At 43.1% G+C, this 18,945-nt stretch overlaps 1 protein-coding gene across 6 annotated transcripts in view; it reads left to right on the top strand.

Annotated features, from left to right (window-relative positions):
• ATP7B (ATPase copper transporting beta) overlaps positions 1-8,869 on the top strand; it is a 43,248-nt gene extending 34,379 nt beyond the window's left edge. For 4 of the 6 annotated variants that reach the window (XM_048295209.1, XM_048295211.1, XM_048295208.1 and 1 more), the window contains exons 16-21: positions 197-343; positions 1,420-1,562; positions 3,538-3,741; positions 3,852-3,969; positions 4,736-4,838; positions 6,723-8,869. In XM_048295209.1, the coding sequence (XP_048151166.1) occupies positions 197-343; positions 1,420-1,562; positions 3,538-3,741; positions 3,852-3,969; positions 4,736-4,838; positions 6,723-6,987 (980 nt within the window). In that variant the 3' untranslated portion in view covers positions 6,988-8,869. Of the gene's footprint in view, positions 1-196; positions 344-1,419; positions 1,563-2,147; positions 2,210-3,537; positions 3,742-3,851; positions 3,970-4,735; positions 4,839-6,722 lie in introns of those variants that run through there. The other 2 variants (XR_007201702.1, XM_048295212.1) reach the window with 2 other exon arrangements.
• Positions 8,870-18,945: the final 10,076 nt, after the last annotated feature.

Here is an 18,945-nt window from a genome sequence, read left to right on the forward strand (position 1 = left end):
CAAACACAGGCAAACACTTCCATTAAGTCCATGACGCAGTTCTGTGTGTAAACAGGCACGGATCGAGTCTTGAAAGAGAAAAGTTTTTTGAGGCTGCCTTCAGGCAGTGACTACGCCTAATTTGTCTTCCTCAAACATCTCTGCTTGTGTACACTGCTTTTGAGATGCTAATTTTTCTTTTTGTCTGTGCACAAAGGTCCATCAGCTTCTCAGAAATACTCGGTGTTGATTGGAAATCGTGAGTGGATGCGACGCAATGGCTTGAATATTAGAAATGATGTAAATGATGCAATGACAAACCATGAAATGAAAGGACAGACTGCCATACTAGTGGCTATAGATGGTAACTGCTCTTCCTTAGAGTGTCTTAATAAATACGAGTAAATCCTGCTGTGGAATGGATGAAAACAATCTGGAGCAGTTGATCACTGGCTTAGTGTCAAGAAACCACTAATCTTTTAGTGCAGAACTGCTTTTGAACTGTGAAGTATTAAGGTGTTCTTAAAAGAAGCTTGTACCACAGAACAGTGTTTATAAGATTTTGTTGTGTAGTTTTTAATTTAAGAATTAATTTTTGAACCCCCTGCTGTCTAGGATCATTGTTCAAAAAAGCAGTGCCAATACAGTGCCATGTTCAATCCTTAGTTTACACCAGTTAAGGATCATGGACCAATCTATTGCATCACTGGTTTCAAAACTTGCAATGAATAAACATGGTGAATCATCAGATCAGTCAAGTATAATAGATTAGACTAAATGAGTTTTGCCAGTGGGGTTCTGTTCTGTGCTATGCAGAAAAAGATCCCGGACAATACCTTGGTATGAGAAATGATTGCACTGGTGATAGATTGCCTGTGCACCTGTGATCTCCAAATGAGGCCTATGATTCATATATGGAACAAACATTCTTGGTGCTCCTAGAGAGCAATTTTGAAAGGCATTTGCTTGTGAAGGAAGTGTGGATGCACCTTTGAGTCAATGTACTGGAATGCAAGACTTCTCAATTAAAGTAATTAATTCTAGTAGAGATCCAACCCTGAAAGACTAGGGAACATAAAACCGGACTCTATATGCTTCCTCTTGGAGGAGTGGCTTCAATATCTGACCTGGGCACAAAAACTAACACTTTCTCTGCCCCACTGTCATATTTGTCCATACCATAAAGCATAGGAGTCAGGCATGTTTAAAAGCTACTCTCCTCTTCTGCTCTTCTTCCTGATCCCTAAATATCAAAGGTGCTTATTTTTTGATCTGAAGCAGGCAAATGATGAAGAGACTATAAGTGAGAAAACTGCAGACATGAGTGTCAATATTGCCCAGAATGTGTTATTTCACAAGCTGCTACAGTGTGATGGAGGGGGAGCCCTGTTCTCTTGCTGCCACAGCTCTCTCTGACAGAGGATGTTTTTATTTGTGCAGGTATGTTGTGTGGAATGATCGCAATAGCAGACACTGTCAAGCAGGAGGCGGCCCTTGCTGTGCACACACTGCAAAGCATGGGAATAGACGTGGTGCTGATAACAGGAGACAACAGGAAAACTGCAAAAGCCATTGCTACTCAGGTATCTGCTTCTCTGTATTTCAAAAAGCTGCATGATGAGGTTCTAAAACTCTGGCTTGCACCAGTGAATTTGAAGCAGGAACTTCAGTTTCCCTGGATACATTAAATGAAGACTAACTTTTCTTGAACTGGACTGAAAATCAGGTCAAGTCCTAGGGCATAGTAGAGGCCAGTGGCTGCATTAAGATTCCACTGAAGACATGCAGTCTATACTTCTCCAGTGGAGTAGCTTCTTGCAGTAATTTTGGTTGATGTACTGAACTGTACTGTTCCCTTTGCTGAAAGGCAGACCTGTATAGTTAGTGATGAAGGAAAGTTTCTTGAAGGTCCAGGTCGGTCACAGTTAGAGAAGTGTGGATTTGTCATATCTTAAAGGGCAACATTAACAATATGTATTATTGTTAAGAAGCATGGCAGTCTAAAGGAGGCTGGGTTCATATGAGATTTCCCTGATCTCAAACTATAAATGAAAAGTCAAATTGTCACTCTACCTTGCTATGTTTCCACCTTCTCAATCTTCCTTTCCCTCTTTCCCTTTGCATTGGTCTACTTCTAATCTCACCGTGTGCCACTTTGCTTTCCTCAGGTATTGCACCACACAGCTGACTCAGCCAGCACTGTGGTATGCACATTCTTCTGCGCTGTGAGGTCTGTTTTGCTTCTCCATGTGATTCTTTAATCCTCCTCCTGTTGTGTTTCACACTTTTCCTTTAGTGTTCAGTTATGGTAAAGTGCTTTCCCACCCAATTTTCTTTGTCAAGGGAAAAAAGTCTTTCAGAAACAAGCTTGAATTTGTGGTTCCAGAAACTAAGATGAATGTTTTAAACAAGCGTAGTCTGTGTTGACCTACATTTTCATTGAATTTTTGGAGCATACTTACTTTCCAATGGAAGGAAATGGACAGCAGTTCTAAAAACGTTATAAAATGTTACTTTTTAAAGGGTTAAAAGAGAGCTTCTGTCTTACATGGTGAAAAGCTGCTTCTGCCTGGTAAGGCAGCCAAACAAAGGGCATTATCCCAGCACTGTTTAATACACTCATCTATTTTTAAACTACAACACTAGATCTGTTGGTAGCAACTCCACATTAGTTGAGATGTGGATAAGTTGAAGCATTTAGCCAGCCATCTGCTTTATTTTTATAATCTCCCTGAGACTTGCACATACTTGTTGTCTCTGTGTTTCCCCTGCTGTAACTGCTTGATCATACAGGGTTCCTGTGTTGCATTATCTGCTTGAAGTCTCTGCAAAGTGATCTGGATAGACTGGATTGATCAGCTGAGGCCAGTTGTGTGAGGTTCAAAAAGGCAAAGTGCCAGGTCCTGCACTTGTGTCACAACAACTCCCTGCAGCACTACAGGCTGGGGGCAGAGTGGCTGAAAAGCTGCTCAGCAGAAGAGGACCTGGGGGTGCTGGTCAACAGCAGCTGAACGTGAGCCAGGGTGTGCCCAGGTGGCCAAGAAGGCCAATGGCATCCTGGCCTGTATCAGCAATAGAGTATCAGCAATAGAATAGGACCAAGGGAAGTGGTAGAGTCATCACCCCTGAAGGTATTTAAAAGACATGCAGATGTGGCACTCGGGGGCGTGGTTTAGTGGTGGACTTGTTGTTCCTGAGTTAACAGTTGGATTTCATGATTTTCCAACTTAATCTATTCTAGGATTCTTAGATTTCACTGAAACTTTTATTGGTGCATCATGCAGCATGATTAGCTGAAAGCTCCAGAAGCCATGCAGGGCATGATGCTAAGGGCAGAGTATGGTTTGCCAGCATCTCTGCAGTAGGAGGGGGCTGTAATCAGCCCCGTTCTTATGCCAAAGGCACATTGCTCTTCAGTTTTCTGTGTGTCTTGCAAGTGTTGCCTTCACCATAATCAATTTGGTTGATTCTCCTGTTTGCCCTTCACCTAGAACAGCAAAGGGCTCTTCCTTTCAACTTGAAGCATGTCACCAACTGGGTGTCTTTCTTTGTATGTAGGTTGGGATCAAAAAAGTCTTTGCGGAGGTGCTTCCTTCTCACAAGGTTGCAAAGGTCCAGGAACTCCAAAATGGAAAGAAGAAGGTTGCGATGGTTGGTGATGGAGTCAACGATTCCCCTGCACTAGCCAGGGCTGATGTTGGAATTGCAATTGGAACGGGCACCGATGTTGCCATTGAAGCTGCAGATGTTGTTCTTATCCGAGTGAGCATTACAGTTTTGACCTGTCCTCTTTTATTACTGACACTCTTCTTTTTGATTTAGTGTTCTGAAGACTGCATGTGGAAAACTTTCAGTGCTCTTCTGTCTTGCAGAATGATTTACTGGATGTAGTTGCCAGTATTCACTTATCGAAGAGAACAGTTCGAAGGATACGGATAAATCTGATTCTTGCCTTAATTTATAATATGCTTGGAATACCCATAGCAGCAGGTATGTGACTGCCAGAGCTCAGCTTGTCAAAGACAGCAGCACAGCTGATCTCTGTGGTGCCTCTTGTAGGATTGATTCCCTGCTCAAGGAACTGAGGAGAGGTTCCTAGATTACTTAAAACTTTGCAGAAGGCAAAAGAAATACTTTCTTTTTCATATTTTTTATCTTTTTGCTTGCCTCTTGGGAATAAATACTTCTAGATGAAATGAAAACCATGCTCTTACTTCATATAGCAGTACTTGGGGATTAGTTTCTGTATATTCAAACCCATCTTTAATCAGGTGTACCATCCCACTTTTGGGTGTTCCCTCTTTTATTCACCCTGAATGGCACATTTTCTCTCCTACTGCTTGTATTCCCTATGCCTCTGTCAGACATCTTTTCATGCTACAAATTCCTACTTAAAACTTACTTAAAGTATTCCTTGTTTTGTTTATGAGTAACTTCTCCCTCCTTTTCCCATACTATTGCCTTGTCTTTCTGTTGCCTTTGCTGTGTTTCATATGTGCAGAATATCTGGAAGGGACAAATAGTCTTACCCTGTGGCTGCAGTCTTGTAGCTGTATTGGTGCAAAGGTCATCCCTTGCAATGGAAGGGACATGTTTAGTAGTAAGTGAGTAAATACATATATTGATCTAGTTGTGTTTATGGAGGTCTCAGCAAGCTGTGTTGTAGAACTGCTGATCTGTTCTATGATATGCAGGAATGGAAATGCCCGTGCTGGGATGAGCAGCTCTGGCTCATGTCCATAATTTTTTTTGCTAGGTGTGTTCATGCCTGTTGGCCTCGTGCTTCAGCCTTGGATGGGATCAGCTGCAATGGCAGCTTCTTCTGTGTCTGTCCTGCTGTCTTCCCTGCAGCTGAAATGGCAAGTTGTCTTGTGTTTATCTGCTGGGGAACTGTGGCAGTACTGAGGCTGGGACTCAAGTGAGACACTACTTTGGGTTTCTACATCTAAAAGTACCTGAAAGTCCATTAGCTTGGGGTTGTTGTGTCTAATCCTTGGCTCCAAAAGAGACAACTGTCACTATTATGAACTTACCTGGACTAAGACAGTATGGAGTATCCTTTACTTAGCAGCTAAAAGTGTGACTGCATGTCACCTGGGCCCATGTGGTGGAGATCTAATTCAATACCAAGTAAAGTAATGATCAGGATGTTTTGCTGTGAATATCAAATGAACAATTAGTTTGAAAGATAATTCTCCATAATGTAACAGTAGATTTTAAAAGAAATATTCGTACCTGTTTGGTTTTTATTTTTGTCTATTTAAATTAGCCAGAGAGAAACAGGGAAGTGGTGTATTTATTCTTTTGCACCTTGCTACAGATAAGGCATCTTTCTTTATTCTTTAGGAAGCAAACCAATTTCTGAACTATAACAAGATTTTTCAAGTTCTATTCATTTTAATGCTACATTTTTTGGGTGCCCTTTTTGGCAGTTACAGTGGACCTGTTCTTAACAGCATAGAAAGCAAACACTTTTCAAGAGTAAGACTTTTTATGGTGTCTGAAATTGGTCCAAACCTTCACATATTTTTACTGTAGCTGGCATCTTCTGTATGTTACAGTACAGTACAGTGCAGTATAGTATAAACTAATATAGGAAATCTGTTATTACATCATGTTTCTAATCCTGCAAATGCTCAATGAGACCACAATGTAAAATACAAATGACATACATACATGTCTGTTTGCAGAACCAGCCCTACCACTACAGGATTCTCATCCTAAAAGGTTTCTGTGTATAGTTATCCAAAATATGAGAACTTTCTATAAAGGGATTCCTTAATTCTTCATTTCTTTTGACCTTGTGCTGATTGCATGAATGTCACACACCATTGTGGGTAGATATTGAGAACCCCCTAAAAAATATTTGGCTTCAGACTTATGGAAGCTGTATTACAGTAACTCTTTAGGATAATAATCTTTCTTGAAGCTTTGGATCAGGTGAATAGAACTTCAAAGAACACAATAGTACATATATATGTGAAGAAGACCATGCACACTTGCCATTGCTGGGATTTGACTTAGTATACATTGAATCAGAAAGTGATTTTTGGGTCATTGAGTCCATTCACCTGCAGTTGTCTTCTCTGAGTCTTCTCATAATTCAGCAAACTCATAATTTTTCTAAAAGAACCTCACTTTGAGAGTCCATCTCTTTTACTATTGAAATGTTTTTATGCCATGTGACGAGTACTCTTAGCCATTAACACTATGCCTGGAGTGCATGGAATCATAGAATCATCCAGGCTGGAAAAGACCTTTAAGATCACTGAGTCCAACCATTAACCTGGCACCACCAAGTTCACCACTAAACCGTGTCCCTCCCTAAACACAACAGAAGAGTGCTCAATCAGTGGTATGTGGTCTTGAATGACTGAAAACTCAGATCAGAGACATCTTGAGCAGTGTTCTGCATTTCTCCATCATCCTCCCTGATCTTTCTGTGCTTGTCTTGGCTTGAGAGAATTAGCAGGTTCAAATTCAAGTAGTAATAAAAATTATTATTTTGTAACTGATTTTTGAGACCATCACATTCTTGACACCACACATTTTAAATTAATTGTTTGTGAGCTATTAAATAAGAAACTTAATTTAAACATATGTAATTCATCTATGAATGTATTTTTTCTATATAAACATTTTCAATACATTTAGGTTATCAGTAGTTTCTGATTTGTTCTAGTGCCAGATGCTTCTACACATTGACCTCTTGTTTTTAACATCTTTTCTCTTTCTCCTCTTAGTTACAAGAAGCCAGACACAGAAAGGTATGAAGCACAAGCTCAAGGCCGCATGAAGCCACTCACTCCTTCTCAAATCAGTGTTCACATTGGAATGGACGATAGGAGGAGGGATTCTTCCAAAGCATCTCCCTGGGATCAGACTAGCCAAGTGTCCCTCTCTTCCTTGGCTTCAGACAGGCTGCCAAGAGGCAATGGTTTTATTGAGGAGGAAGGGGGCAAGTGGTCATTGCTCATAAATGGAGCAGATGAAGAACAGTACATCTGAAGCACTGGACTCTTGGTACAGGGGGAGATGTTCCTCCCCACCACTGAGGGGAAGGACTGATACTTCATCAACAGCTTCAGTGTTGTAAGTGAAGTATTTCTTCAGCTCATAAGACATTTGCAACTCAGCTCAGAGTTGGGTTGTATGGATTGTGGATTTTTTTTCAGGTCACCAGTTATTTCTAGTTACGGAAATAATCTGTGGCACTATAATGAACTGGCTTGTTTGCACACAGCATTTTGTGAAATAATGTAAAATTGTAATTTTCGGAGTTTCTGAAAAAGAATTTCTTTCTCTGTGACTCTTTGCTAGGAACCAAATGTCATACTTTTCACTCTTTTAAACTTTATTACTTCAAGACTGCATGAAGCAAAAGTATTTTCAGAGCTGCCAAATATAAATTTCTGTCTAAATGAAATTAGCAATGGCATAAGGAACTCTGTAGTCGGAAATTGAATTTTTACACAGAATTGTAACTAGACATGTCACTGTGAGAACACTTTGTGTTTAGGATTCATGGCATCTCCTGAGACGAAAAGTGCTTTGTTGTTTCACCTACTATAACTCTCTGAAAGGTCTTTTTCAAAGATTTTCACTTGCTTTGAGGTATTGCATCCTTTTGATGCACATTTCTATTGCTCTCCTAGATTTTCTCTTTTGCTCCTTATGAGGCCTTTTCCCCTTTTTCTTGCACAAGTGGTCTTCTATGAGTTATCATTATGCTTACAGATATTCCTGTCTGGGACAAACTCCTTGAAGTTACCAAGAATCTTTACATTCCTATTGAAGTCCATAAAGGCAGAACAATTCCTGGTCCCAGTTATCCAAGATACCTTGCAGGACCCAGGGAAGCTCCTAAGAGTTGGGCAGTTGTCTGTCTCTTTCCTTTGACAGAGTGAAGAATTTATGCCAGTGTGAGCAAAGATGGTATTTACCTTGGTATGACTGAGCAGAACTAGCACTGGTGTGACTCCAGCATAGCTGCACAGAGTGAGTTTATTGCATAGCTTAACCCCAACTTGCTGGTTGCTTAAAATGGAGCTAAAAGTTTAAATTATAAAATGGCCTTAAAGGGGGCTTCTATTTGCTATCATATAAATAAATGCCAGGACTTGAACTAAGAAAATTTGTAATTTAAATTTGTATTTATGTTTTGCATTGGTTTTAGTTCCCCTCTTTACTTCGGTGAGAAATCAAAGTGCTGGACGACCCTTTTTTGCTTTAACATCTTTACCAAAGCTTGCAGTAATTTCATCCCTGTGGATGTCAGCTTCACCCCTTAATACTTTTTACAGTCAGGACAGTAGGAATCAACAGCTTTGGTGCACTGGATCCAGGCCCAGAGTGCTGTGTTGTCCAGGTGTGGGACTCTGATGTAAGCAAAGTTTTATAGTCTAATTTAGAAAGAAGAGGAAATACTGTGCTAAACAAAATTCAATAACTACTTCTTTTCATTGACTGAAATATAGAGCTGTTTCCAACACAGGTTCAAATCCTGCTTCTCCTAATGTAAAAATGAAAAAAAAGTCAGAGAGGAAAAGAATTGTGCTTAAAGCATTGGACAGGTCTTCCTATTTTCTCAGCAGTGTCTTAAATTACAAACCAGTTTTAAAACTCTATGCAGGTAGAGATTGCTTTCACAGCACACACACACTTTTCAAACATGCCATAGATGCATGTCCCTATGAGAAAGAAGGTCTGACGTTTCACTATTCTGTGTTTTCTTACCAGTTCTTACAGTAAAAATATGTTGGGGGTTTTTTTGTTTGTTTTTTTCTTTTTCAAATCAAACAAATAACTGTGTGTCTTTGTTTTTCTTTTTTCTTGAAGGGTTCAGAATAAAAAGAGCATAAACAGAGGTTGTTGGATTGCAGGATACATATGTATGAGGGTTTGTGACTGCTTTGTGATCTGTTTCAGGGAAGATATTTAGGAGGGAAAAAGAGACTGTGTTGTATTATGTTGAGGCAGGTGAGATTGCAGGCATGCTAAAGGGTGGAAATAGAATTCAGAATCCTCTTGGGAAATTGGACAGAACTAGCAAAGTTTGCAAACAGAGCAGAGAGGAATTAAAGGTCAATGCAGCTGGAAAAGGTCAGCTGGTTGTCTGGCATTCATTTTGTGACCCATTCTAACAACAGAGCAATGCTGCAAAATGAAGAGAAACATAGAGACGTATAAAGACTGTATCACCCATATGACATAAAATACCTCGTTGTGCTCTGGAGAGGCATCAGCTGAAATATCAGGTCTAGTTTTATATGTCATACTTGTTAGGAAAAAACAGGCAGTTCTGAGAAGAGCAATGGGATTTAACAGAAATCTAGAAAGCGTCAGAATATATGAGAATGAGAAATACAAGAAGATTGAATGAGTTTGAGTAGGTTTACCTACAGAATACCATAAGGAAGTACAGGTCTCAAGACACAAAGAGAACAATTTATTCCTCTCATCTTTTCAGTGTCTTTTATGTTCATGGTGACTAGAACAAGAACATAATAGGCTTATTGAACCAAAGAATATTTAGATTAGTCACTAGGGAGGAACTGTATAACAGGAAAGATTGTGGAGCACTGGAAGAGATTGCAGAGGGGGGCTCTTCAGATGCACATGGCAATCAGGCACATATTTGGTGATAATGTGTTAGCCAGAGGTGAATCCTGCCTTGGGGCAGGCAGCTGCCCTACTCCAGCTCCTGAGCTCCCCAGATGGGCTTTCTCTTATTCTGTGAAAGTAATATGAACTGGAAAATTACTGGAGCAGAGGACTGACAGCACTATCCTGCTCTCAAGAGGTGCTGAAGAACCGGAAGAAAGATTGACTTATTTCATAATTTGAAATTAACTGGTAAATATGTTAAGGTTTGCTAATTATATTTGCATAATGTCTTAGACTTCAAACTGCTGTGAAACTTGCATAAATCATAGAATGGTTTGGGTTGAAAGAATCCTTAGAATTCATCTAGTCCAGCACCCCTGCCATGGGCAGGGACACCTTCCACTAGACTGGGTCGCTCAGAGCTCCATCCAACCTGGTCTTGAACACTTCCAGGGATGGGGCATCCACAACTTCTCTGGGCAACCTGTTCCACTGTCTCACCACCCTCATAGTAAATAATTTCTTCCTAATATTTAATGTAAACCTACCCTCTGTCAGTTTAAAGCCATTCCCCCTTGTCTAATCACTCCATGCCCTTGTCAAAAGTCCCTCTCCAGCTCCCTCTGTAGGCACTGGAGGGTGCTCTAAGGTCTCCTTGGAGCCTTCTCGCCTCCAGGCTGAACAGCCCCAACTCTCTCAGCCTGTCTTCATGGGAGAGGTTCTCCAACCCTCTGAGCAGCTTTATCGCCCTCCTTCTGTCGTTGTTCCAGCAGGTCCATGTCCTTCTTATGTTGAGGACCCCAGAGCTGGATGCAGCACTACAGGTGAGGTCTCACAGAGCAGAGCAGAGGGGCAGAATCCCGTCCCTCGCCCTGCTGGCCACACTGCGTTGGATGCAGCCCAGGACACAACTGGCTTCTGAGCTGCGAGCACACATTGCTGGGTCATGTTAAACTCCTTGTCAAGCAACACCCCCAAGGCACAAATGTCTATGAGAAAGTTAGAATAGTTATACATAGTCAAGAAAAAGAAATATAGGTGATAGTCCTGACACTTGCGATCATGTGCTCTTGTTAAACTTGAGCTGTCTCACGGGAGGGATGTATGAGGTGGAGCTCAGCATTTGCATTTCTGCATAGCCTAATTATAAACTTTTCCTTGTCTGCACTGGGCTGGCCTGCCTGCAGCCCCCAGCAGAGAGAGATGCTGGCCTGAGACTGCTGCCTGTGCTGCCCCTCCAGTTAAAGAGCTGGAGGAAGGTGCCTGAGAGGATGGACTCGTGGACTCCCTAAGCTCGGTGCCCCAGGTGCTCAGCAGTGTGCCACACTTGTCCTCTTTCCTAGGACTGGGTATTTTGATGGATTAGGCAGTGTGGAGCAACTTTTCAAATCCCAGTTTTGATCTTAGGTGTCTGCATTGTGCATGTTCTCCCAGCATGACTCAGTTGCTGCCTGTCTGACAGTAAGTGTTGATATATCTGATGATTTACAGGGGACATCCAGTCATTTTGCTCTGGGAAAAATTAATGAGTCTTTTGTTGTAACTTTTTAATTATTTTTTAATGAGCACAGAAGACATTAATGAATCAGGTCTTTGACTTTCATGTTATTTTTAGTGCAATAGCTTAGGAGTACTGTTGCCTGGGAAGTTTTTCAACTATTTTTCTTCTCATGTTATAGTTTTGCCATATAATTTTTTGGTGCCCTAAGTTCACAGGAAAGAAATTATTCCATTTCATTTCCTCCTCCTTTCCCCCTTTTTTCAAGCAAATAAGCTGTCTGATTTCTATCCAAGCTGATTACAACCTTTCTCTGCCTAAGTATTCGTTCAAGGATTGTATTTTATCTAAATGCACCTGTGTGTGAAGAAAAATAATGAGTAGGTGGTGAAATTATACAATGGTGTTCAGGGATGTGAAATCAGATAACACTGAAATGTCAGATTTAATTTCCTGTACTAAGATGCCAACAGCAAACGTGTTGGTTTTCAGTGGGAAATTGTTTGAGAGTCACAACAAAAGAAGTGGTGAAGCACAAAACATCCTGCTCACATGTGAGTCTCAGACAGACATAAGCACAGGAGGAGACAGATTAACTCCTCTCCTTGTCTCGAATTAAAAGCACCAAGGCTTTGCAGGCCAGTACAGCCCACCCACAGGCTCTCTGTGCAACGATCTGATTTTCATGATTGGTTTACCTTCATGCTTAAAAGGATGATTTCTGAAGTCTCCCCTGGTGTTGCAGGTGAAGGTGCAGGGATGTGGCAGGGGGAGGTGTGTTGTTTTCCCCCCGGGGTATTCAGCCACTCCAGGTGGAGGTGTGTCCCTGGGGCCTGTGCTGGTCAGTGCTGAGCAGTGCTGTGGTCCAGGGGCATCAGAGTGAGGTTTGGGTTGCAGGGCTATGCCACTTAGCAGCCAGCACCTCACCTCGTGGGGGACCACGAGATGTCACTGCAGGTCCAGACCAAGCCACAGAAACCCTTTAATCTGTAAAGCATCTGAAGATCCAGTACATTCACTGCTGGTTACCAGCAAGGGGAAAAATGTAAAGGGGATAGTTTAATTCATGTCTAAAATTTTGCTCTGACAACATTATATAGCCCAGGAATAGATTTTAGGCTAGTGTGTGTTTGCCTTGAACTCTGAATTGGTACTTGGTATTATTTGATGCTTAAGTAAATCCTGAGCTGCACAGATGTGTCTGCTGAAATTGCTTTCTTCTTCCTTTGACAAGCTGAGATTCAAGAAGAAAAGCTGTGCTGAAAGAAGTCAAAGCAAGGTGCCTGCATCCTCAGGACAAACCTGCACCTTGTGGTGTGACCTTAAACTCCCCAGGGAGCGGAGGGTGCAAGACTGCTTGTTGAGTGGAGTTCTGTTTCAAGCAGACTCTTACCTTAGGGGAAGTCACAGCAACCCTGAGCTTTCCTAGAGGGCACCGCATCAGATTCTGCAACATCAAGCACTGTGAGCTGAGCCACTTGTACCCCACGAGCAGGTTGCCAGCAGGTTACATTCTGACAATGCTCGTGTCCACCACGCCCAGCTCAGTCAGGTAGCACTGGCAAAATTTTACTTGCCAAGGCAAATCAGACCTTGCTCTGAAGCCTGCCCATGTGTTCAGCAGTGCAGGGAAGGGTGTGCAGTGCCAGGCCCTGCTCTGAGAGACTCGCCTGCATCCTCGCAGAACGGGGCCTCCCTTGCAAGGGTTAATTTTATTTTAAGATACCTCTGCATTGCAGTTGCAAATCTGAGCGGCTGGGAGCAACCTGCTGAACGGGAAAGAACTCATTAAATATGTACTGTCACTGATTTATAAGAGAGTGCAGAGACAATATAATTACAGTAATTATGTCAGAATCTTGCTGGAGAGTTGCCATTTGTGTTGGGAATTTTATCCTCTCGCTATGGCAGGAGGATTTAAAAACCTGATACATCTGCCAATAATTTGTGCCACAACTAACTTACTCCGAAGCCTTTGTTTGATCATTCTCTTTACAGATGATGGAGCTTTTTAAGTGTATCATCATCTTAGGGATTAACAAGAGGTGGGCAAGGCTTTTGGATAGCATGCTGCTTTCTTCATGTCCATAGGGGAGGCAAATTTGGGCTGTAAAAGGGACCTGGCCAACACTACTCTGGCCAAGGCCATGTTACAGGGAGAAAGTTTAAACCAGCAGCTCAACGAGAAGCTGCTGGAAGGGTGGTTTGGGTGGAAGATGCCTGTACTCATCTGCTTCTGCTGGTGCAGGTACCCACAGGTGGGACAGGTGGGCTGAGAAAGTGTGTGTAAGGTGAGGTGTAAGCTCTTCTCTGGACTCGCTCCAGAACCTCGATGTCTTTTTTGTAGTGAGGGGCACGAAACTGAACCCAGGATCTGAGATGTGGCCTCACCAGTGCCAAGTACAGGGGTACAATCACTGCCCTGGTCCTGCTGGCCACACTATTGCTGATACAGGCCAGGATGCCATCGGCCTTCTTGGCCACCTGGGCATACTCTGGCTCATGTTCAGCTGCTGTACCAGGTCCTTTTCTTCTCAGCCACTTTCCAGCTTCTCTTCCCCCAGCCTGTAGCATTGCAAGGCATTGCTGTGACCCAAATGCAGGGCTGAGAGAAACTAGGACATGAAGGTTGCTTTTACAGGGAGAGGGCACTTGGATTTTTGGGCCACTAGGGCAGTTTGCTGGAGGATCCCAGAGAGCGAAAAGCCTCAGTCATTCAGAGGAATGCCAGGGTCTGACCAGCACCCACCCCAGCCTACAGCTGGAGCCAGGAGAACCCTAAAACCTGCAAGTCCAAGGTAGGTTTCACATAGCACCTCTGCGCCAAAAGAGATGTCAGATCAGGACTCCTTTCCCCAAGGGAACCATTAACTAGTTATTAATGGTTACAGTAACAACTTCACAAGCTTAAATAGAAGAGAGGAAATCGGAATTCTGCAGGAAGTTCTCCCTTCTGAACACAGTAAGCTGTAGGAAAAGGTCCTCTTGAATAAATAATGAGCAGGTTGGACAAATATAAGCAGAAAAATAGGCTTGCTCTCAAGATGTCTTTAAAGTAACAAGAAAAGCAACTTTGCTTGGAGAGTTTGGTCCAGGATCTAAGGCCAGAGAGGGCAGGACATGGAGGGGGAAAACAAGGCTGAGCCTAAAGCGGCCTCACTATCTTCCTCCTTTGAAAAGTGTTGAATTCTAAGGAAAAGCACACGTTGATTTGATAATGCTGTCATTGCTGTTGTTAATGTTGTTAAATAACTCCCTGTGCAGCTATTAAATGTAAGCCCTGAGATAAAGTTGCTTTATAGCAATAAAACATCAAGCCACTTCAGCGAGGAAAGCTTTGGTTGCATCTTACACAAAGATGGGCTAAAGCACAGGTGAAGTGACCTGAGCAGTGTCTGACCCCAGCAGGAACGAGGATGTTTTGGATTTCAGCTGTCTCTTCATCACCATCTTGCTTTGTTCTCCTGATTGCCTGACTTGTTTGTAAAAAAAACCCAAAAACCACCAATAAAATAAAAATTGAATTAAAAAAACCTAACTTCTAGCTTCTTAGTAACAAATGAACAAAAACATAACTCGCCAGCAGACAGGTATTGGTCTCTGATTCAGAGATGTATGACTGTTTTTCCATCTTCTTCATCCTCCCCATTCTCATCAGCTCTTCCATCATTTTCAGCATCTCGTATGAGTAAGTCAGGAAAGAAATCTGTTGGAAACCCCTGTAACAAGAGATCTGAAGGGGAATGAGATGAGCAGATTTAGGGTTCTGTTACGGTGAGTGTATTTGTGCATCGTTTACCCATCTGCGCTGATGACAGCACTTCCTCTGTGTGCTCTCCTTCTGCTTACCTCTTTACTAATTAAATTACATGTTTAGGAATGGCAGTGGGTGTGATGAGGATGAGAGCACCTACACCAGCATTAACATGCTCCCTGTTGAATTTGCTGTGCTGTACACACACACATCCGGTGCTGTGAATGGCTGCAGTGTTTTTGCAATGTGCATGCACTGGCTTCAGCAAAAAAGAACTTTTAATACACAAGAACCAAAAAAGCCAGAGACAGAAATGGCTTTTTTAAAAAATTTTCTTTCATCTGGTGAGTTGTTCAGACAGATGCTGGGGCACAGAGCAAGCCACTAGAGTCCATGACTCTTGTCTACCACTCACCCTGCTATCCATTCCCTGGTAGCTCCATGTGATCAAGCAGTTCTCACAGCCTTGGTTCATTGCTGCTCTTGCAGGTGGTTGTAGTGTCAAACCCATTAGACCCTCTCATTTATTTATCCTGTGACCAGCCATGACAGTGCAACTTACAGCCCTGCATGCCCTTGTGTACCTACATCTCTTTTTCTACCTGGGCTTAAAAACTATTAGGCAGTCCTTCTTGCATGGGTTTCTTTCTATTTTGCCTTTTTCCCCATCCTATTTTCCACACTAAACAAGTTCAGACTTTTTTCAAAAACCCGTTTTTAATTTGTTTTATTAATATTTTCAGGTTCTAGTTTGGACTTTCCCACTGTATGGCAGTCTTTAATCTTAGTATTAAAATGCTAGTGCAGGATTTATGTGATACTGCTTGCAGAAGGAATGGAAAACTCCAGTGTGAAAAGTGACTGCAAAGGACTACTGAAAGATGTATCTGTCTGGTTTTGTGAAGAAAATGATACAGCTCCTAAACTGCCGGTAAAGCTTTTTCATTGCTTCAGGAATGGCCCAGCTCTCGTTTCCCTCTGGCTTCATTAGCATTTGGCTGAATCCCAGTTCCTTGTGAAAATAATTAATTGCAGAAAAGCTATCTTTTTTAGTGTTACTCAGCCCCAACTGTATTTACCACAAAAGCAATTACCACAGAGCTGGGAGATGGCTTTCCCACTCAGAAAGACTGGTTTGACTACAGGAAGAGCCAGGAATCAGAATTTCCCATGGCCTCAGAAAGCTGGGGAATGCATTTCAGCCACAAAAGCCCATGTGGACATCCTGTCTTTCTGCCCATGTCAGATCTGCTGTTCCCACCATCAGTGGTCCTGTACCAAGGATCACATGGTACCATGTTGGGAATTTGCATTTCCTGTCATTGTACGGGAATGTGCTGCTTCTCCCTGCCTCCAGAAGTTGAGAATTCGAGAGAGGTCCCCTTTTCTCCATGTCACTTCATCGTTAAGAAAGCTTTAATGTGAAAGAGCAATGAGCTAAGAGCAATTGGGTTCACAGAGTCACAGAATGGTTGAAGTTGAGAGGGACCTCCGGATGTCATCTGGGCCAACCTCCCGTGCTCAAGCAGGGCCACCTAGACCCAATCACCCAGGACCATTTCCAGACGGCTTTTGAAAACTGGCAACCTCTGTCAGTGTTTGGTGACCCCCACAGTGGCAGTTTCCTGATGTTCAGGGGGAAATTCTCGTTTCAGTTTGTGCCCATAGCCTCTGGTCCTCACACTGGCCACCAATGGAATGAGCCTGGCTGGCTCCTCTTTGCACCCTCCCTTCAGGTATTTATACACATTGATGAGATCCCTCTGAGCCTTCTCTTCTTCTGAACAGTCACAGCTCTCTGAGCATTTCCTCACAGGAGAGATGCACCACTACCTTCATCATCTTCATGGCCCTTCTCTGGAGTCTCTCTTGTACTGGGGAGTCCAAGACTGGACCCAGCACTCCAGGAGTGGCCTCACCAGAGCTGAGCAGATAGGAAGGATCACCTCCTTCAATCTGTTGGCAACACCTCTCCTAATGCAGCCCAGGATACCATTCACTTTCTTTGTCCTAAGTGTACTTTGTTGGCTTGTGATCAACTTGGTGTCCAGCAGGACCCCCAGGTGCTTTTCTGCCAAGCTGTTTCCCAGATGGATAGCCCTCAGCATGGACTGGTGCCTCAGATTGTTCTTTACCAAGTGCAGGACTTTGCACTTCCTGTTGAACTTCATGACGTACCTTCCAGCCCATTTCTCCAGCCTGTTGTGGTCTCTCTGGATGGCAGCACAACCCTCTGGCATAGCAGCCACCTCTGCCTGTTTGTCATCAGCAAACTTGCTGTGGGTGCACTCTGCCCCATCACCCAGGTTAACCCTTTGGAGAGTCAGCTCAGTGATACAGACTTGGTAGTCTCAGGTCTTTCCAGCACACTCAGAGGACTCTCTTCCAGCAGAGACACTGCTTCCTGAAAGGTTGTTGATCCTGGAGCTTAGCTATGATTTTCAGGATATTTAGTCAAACTTGGTTAAAAAAAAGAAAAGACAACACTGATTACAGCTTAATAAGAGACATCCTTTTCTCCAGCTCCTTGTAGGCTGTGGCTGATATTTAAAAGCAACAAGAGGCTGATTTTGTCTCTCACTGCTGTTTTCTTCTGGCTGTTTCTGGGGAATGAGAGGACAGCCATACCATGGATGATCTCTACCACTGATTGCAGCTGCAGTGCTGGACATGTTAAGGCCATGATGACAACCATAAGCAGAGTTGCTCAGTGAGTTAAACTGGCTGGGTACATTTCCATTACAAACATTAATTGATAAATGAGGAGGACAGAATTACTGATGACATCTAACACAAGAAATACTGGCACCAAGTAAGTTGTTCAGAACATATAATAAACCAAATGATGAGAATTTACTGGTGTCAGTGTTTGTTTCTTCCAGATTAACCCATAAATTTGGTTTGGTATTGCTGAGAGTGGGAATGCTTTTGCTGAGGCAGTAATAAACCCTAGGCTCCTGCAAGACTCTAATAAAAACTTGTCTAGCAGTGTAGCAGTGAGAAACTGCTGCATACCCAGGGTGCCCAGGAAGGCCCTGGGGCAGCCACCAGCAGGCTGCTGACAAGAGTTTCTTGTGTTTCTTGTGTTCGCTGTCCTAGTGCAGCCCTGCTTCGTGCCAGCCCTGGGAGTGGTGTGGAAAGGTCAGAAAGGGCCCTTTGGAGCAGGGACACGGCAGTGCACAACAGGAGCATGAGGCTGCACTGATGCCCCCTTCTTCACCTGCTTTGCACTGGCTTTTCTTTTTGTGGACATGCCTTGGAGCTGGTTGTGGTGTTGGTGTCCCTTGCTGAAATCATCCTTTAGCATGGGAGGATTTTCACAGAACAGTGACCTAAAAATCATGCAGGACCTCTTTGATAGATTTGCAGGTACTAAATACTTATAATCCCTTGGAAATGGCTGGCTGACTGGCACTCAGCACAAAACCCTGCAGAAGACCTTGGTTAAAGGGGAATTAAGGTTGCGTCTGGTACATTCTGTTTAGGGCTACATACTCCAAACCTCTGAAGACTTGAAAAGGGCTAGCATTTAAAACTAAATTTCTGGAAATCAGGGAATGCTGACCACTTAAAACAGGATACACTATTCATGAAAACACAGCTAGCTTCTTTTGAGGCCTCCTGAATTTTGTAGTAGAGGGGACTGGTGGCTTCATCTGTGCCCCTCAGGACTCTACAGACCTTTTTCATTTGTGTCTCTGCTCACTTCTTTTTCAGGCTGAACTCTACAGGACCTGTCCCACATTTTCTGTTCCCTGGCTGGTTGGATTGACCACTCCTGCTCTGCCCACCCATGACTCCCCCTTTTCCCTGGCTGGGGCTTTCCCCCACCTTCCTGGCCCCACTTTGCATCCTTGCAATGGGTGAGTTGCAAGGAGCCTAGTGCTGCCCTCCAACTCTCCTGTGGCTCCTTGGCCCCAGCTACCTTCAGGGCTCAGCTCAGCCCTTCCAGATTCTTGTGGAAAAATGACATTATTTCTTGAACAACTCAGCACTGATCTCATAGGAATTGTGAACCCACTAAAATCTAATATTCAGAGCTTTTCTCTTATAATGAAACTAAGGCAACTGGGTGCAGTTGTCATTGTCCTAAGGACAGTAGGTCTTC

This window comes from Corvus hawaiiensis, chromosome 2 (genome assembly GCF_020740725.1).
Source record: "Corvus hawaiiensis isolate bCorHaw1 chromosome 2, bCorHaw1.pri.cur, whole genome shotgun sequence".
Taxonomy (NCBI): Eukaryota; Metazoa; Chordata; class Aves; order Passeriformes; family Corvidae; genus Corvus; species Corvus hawaiiensis.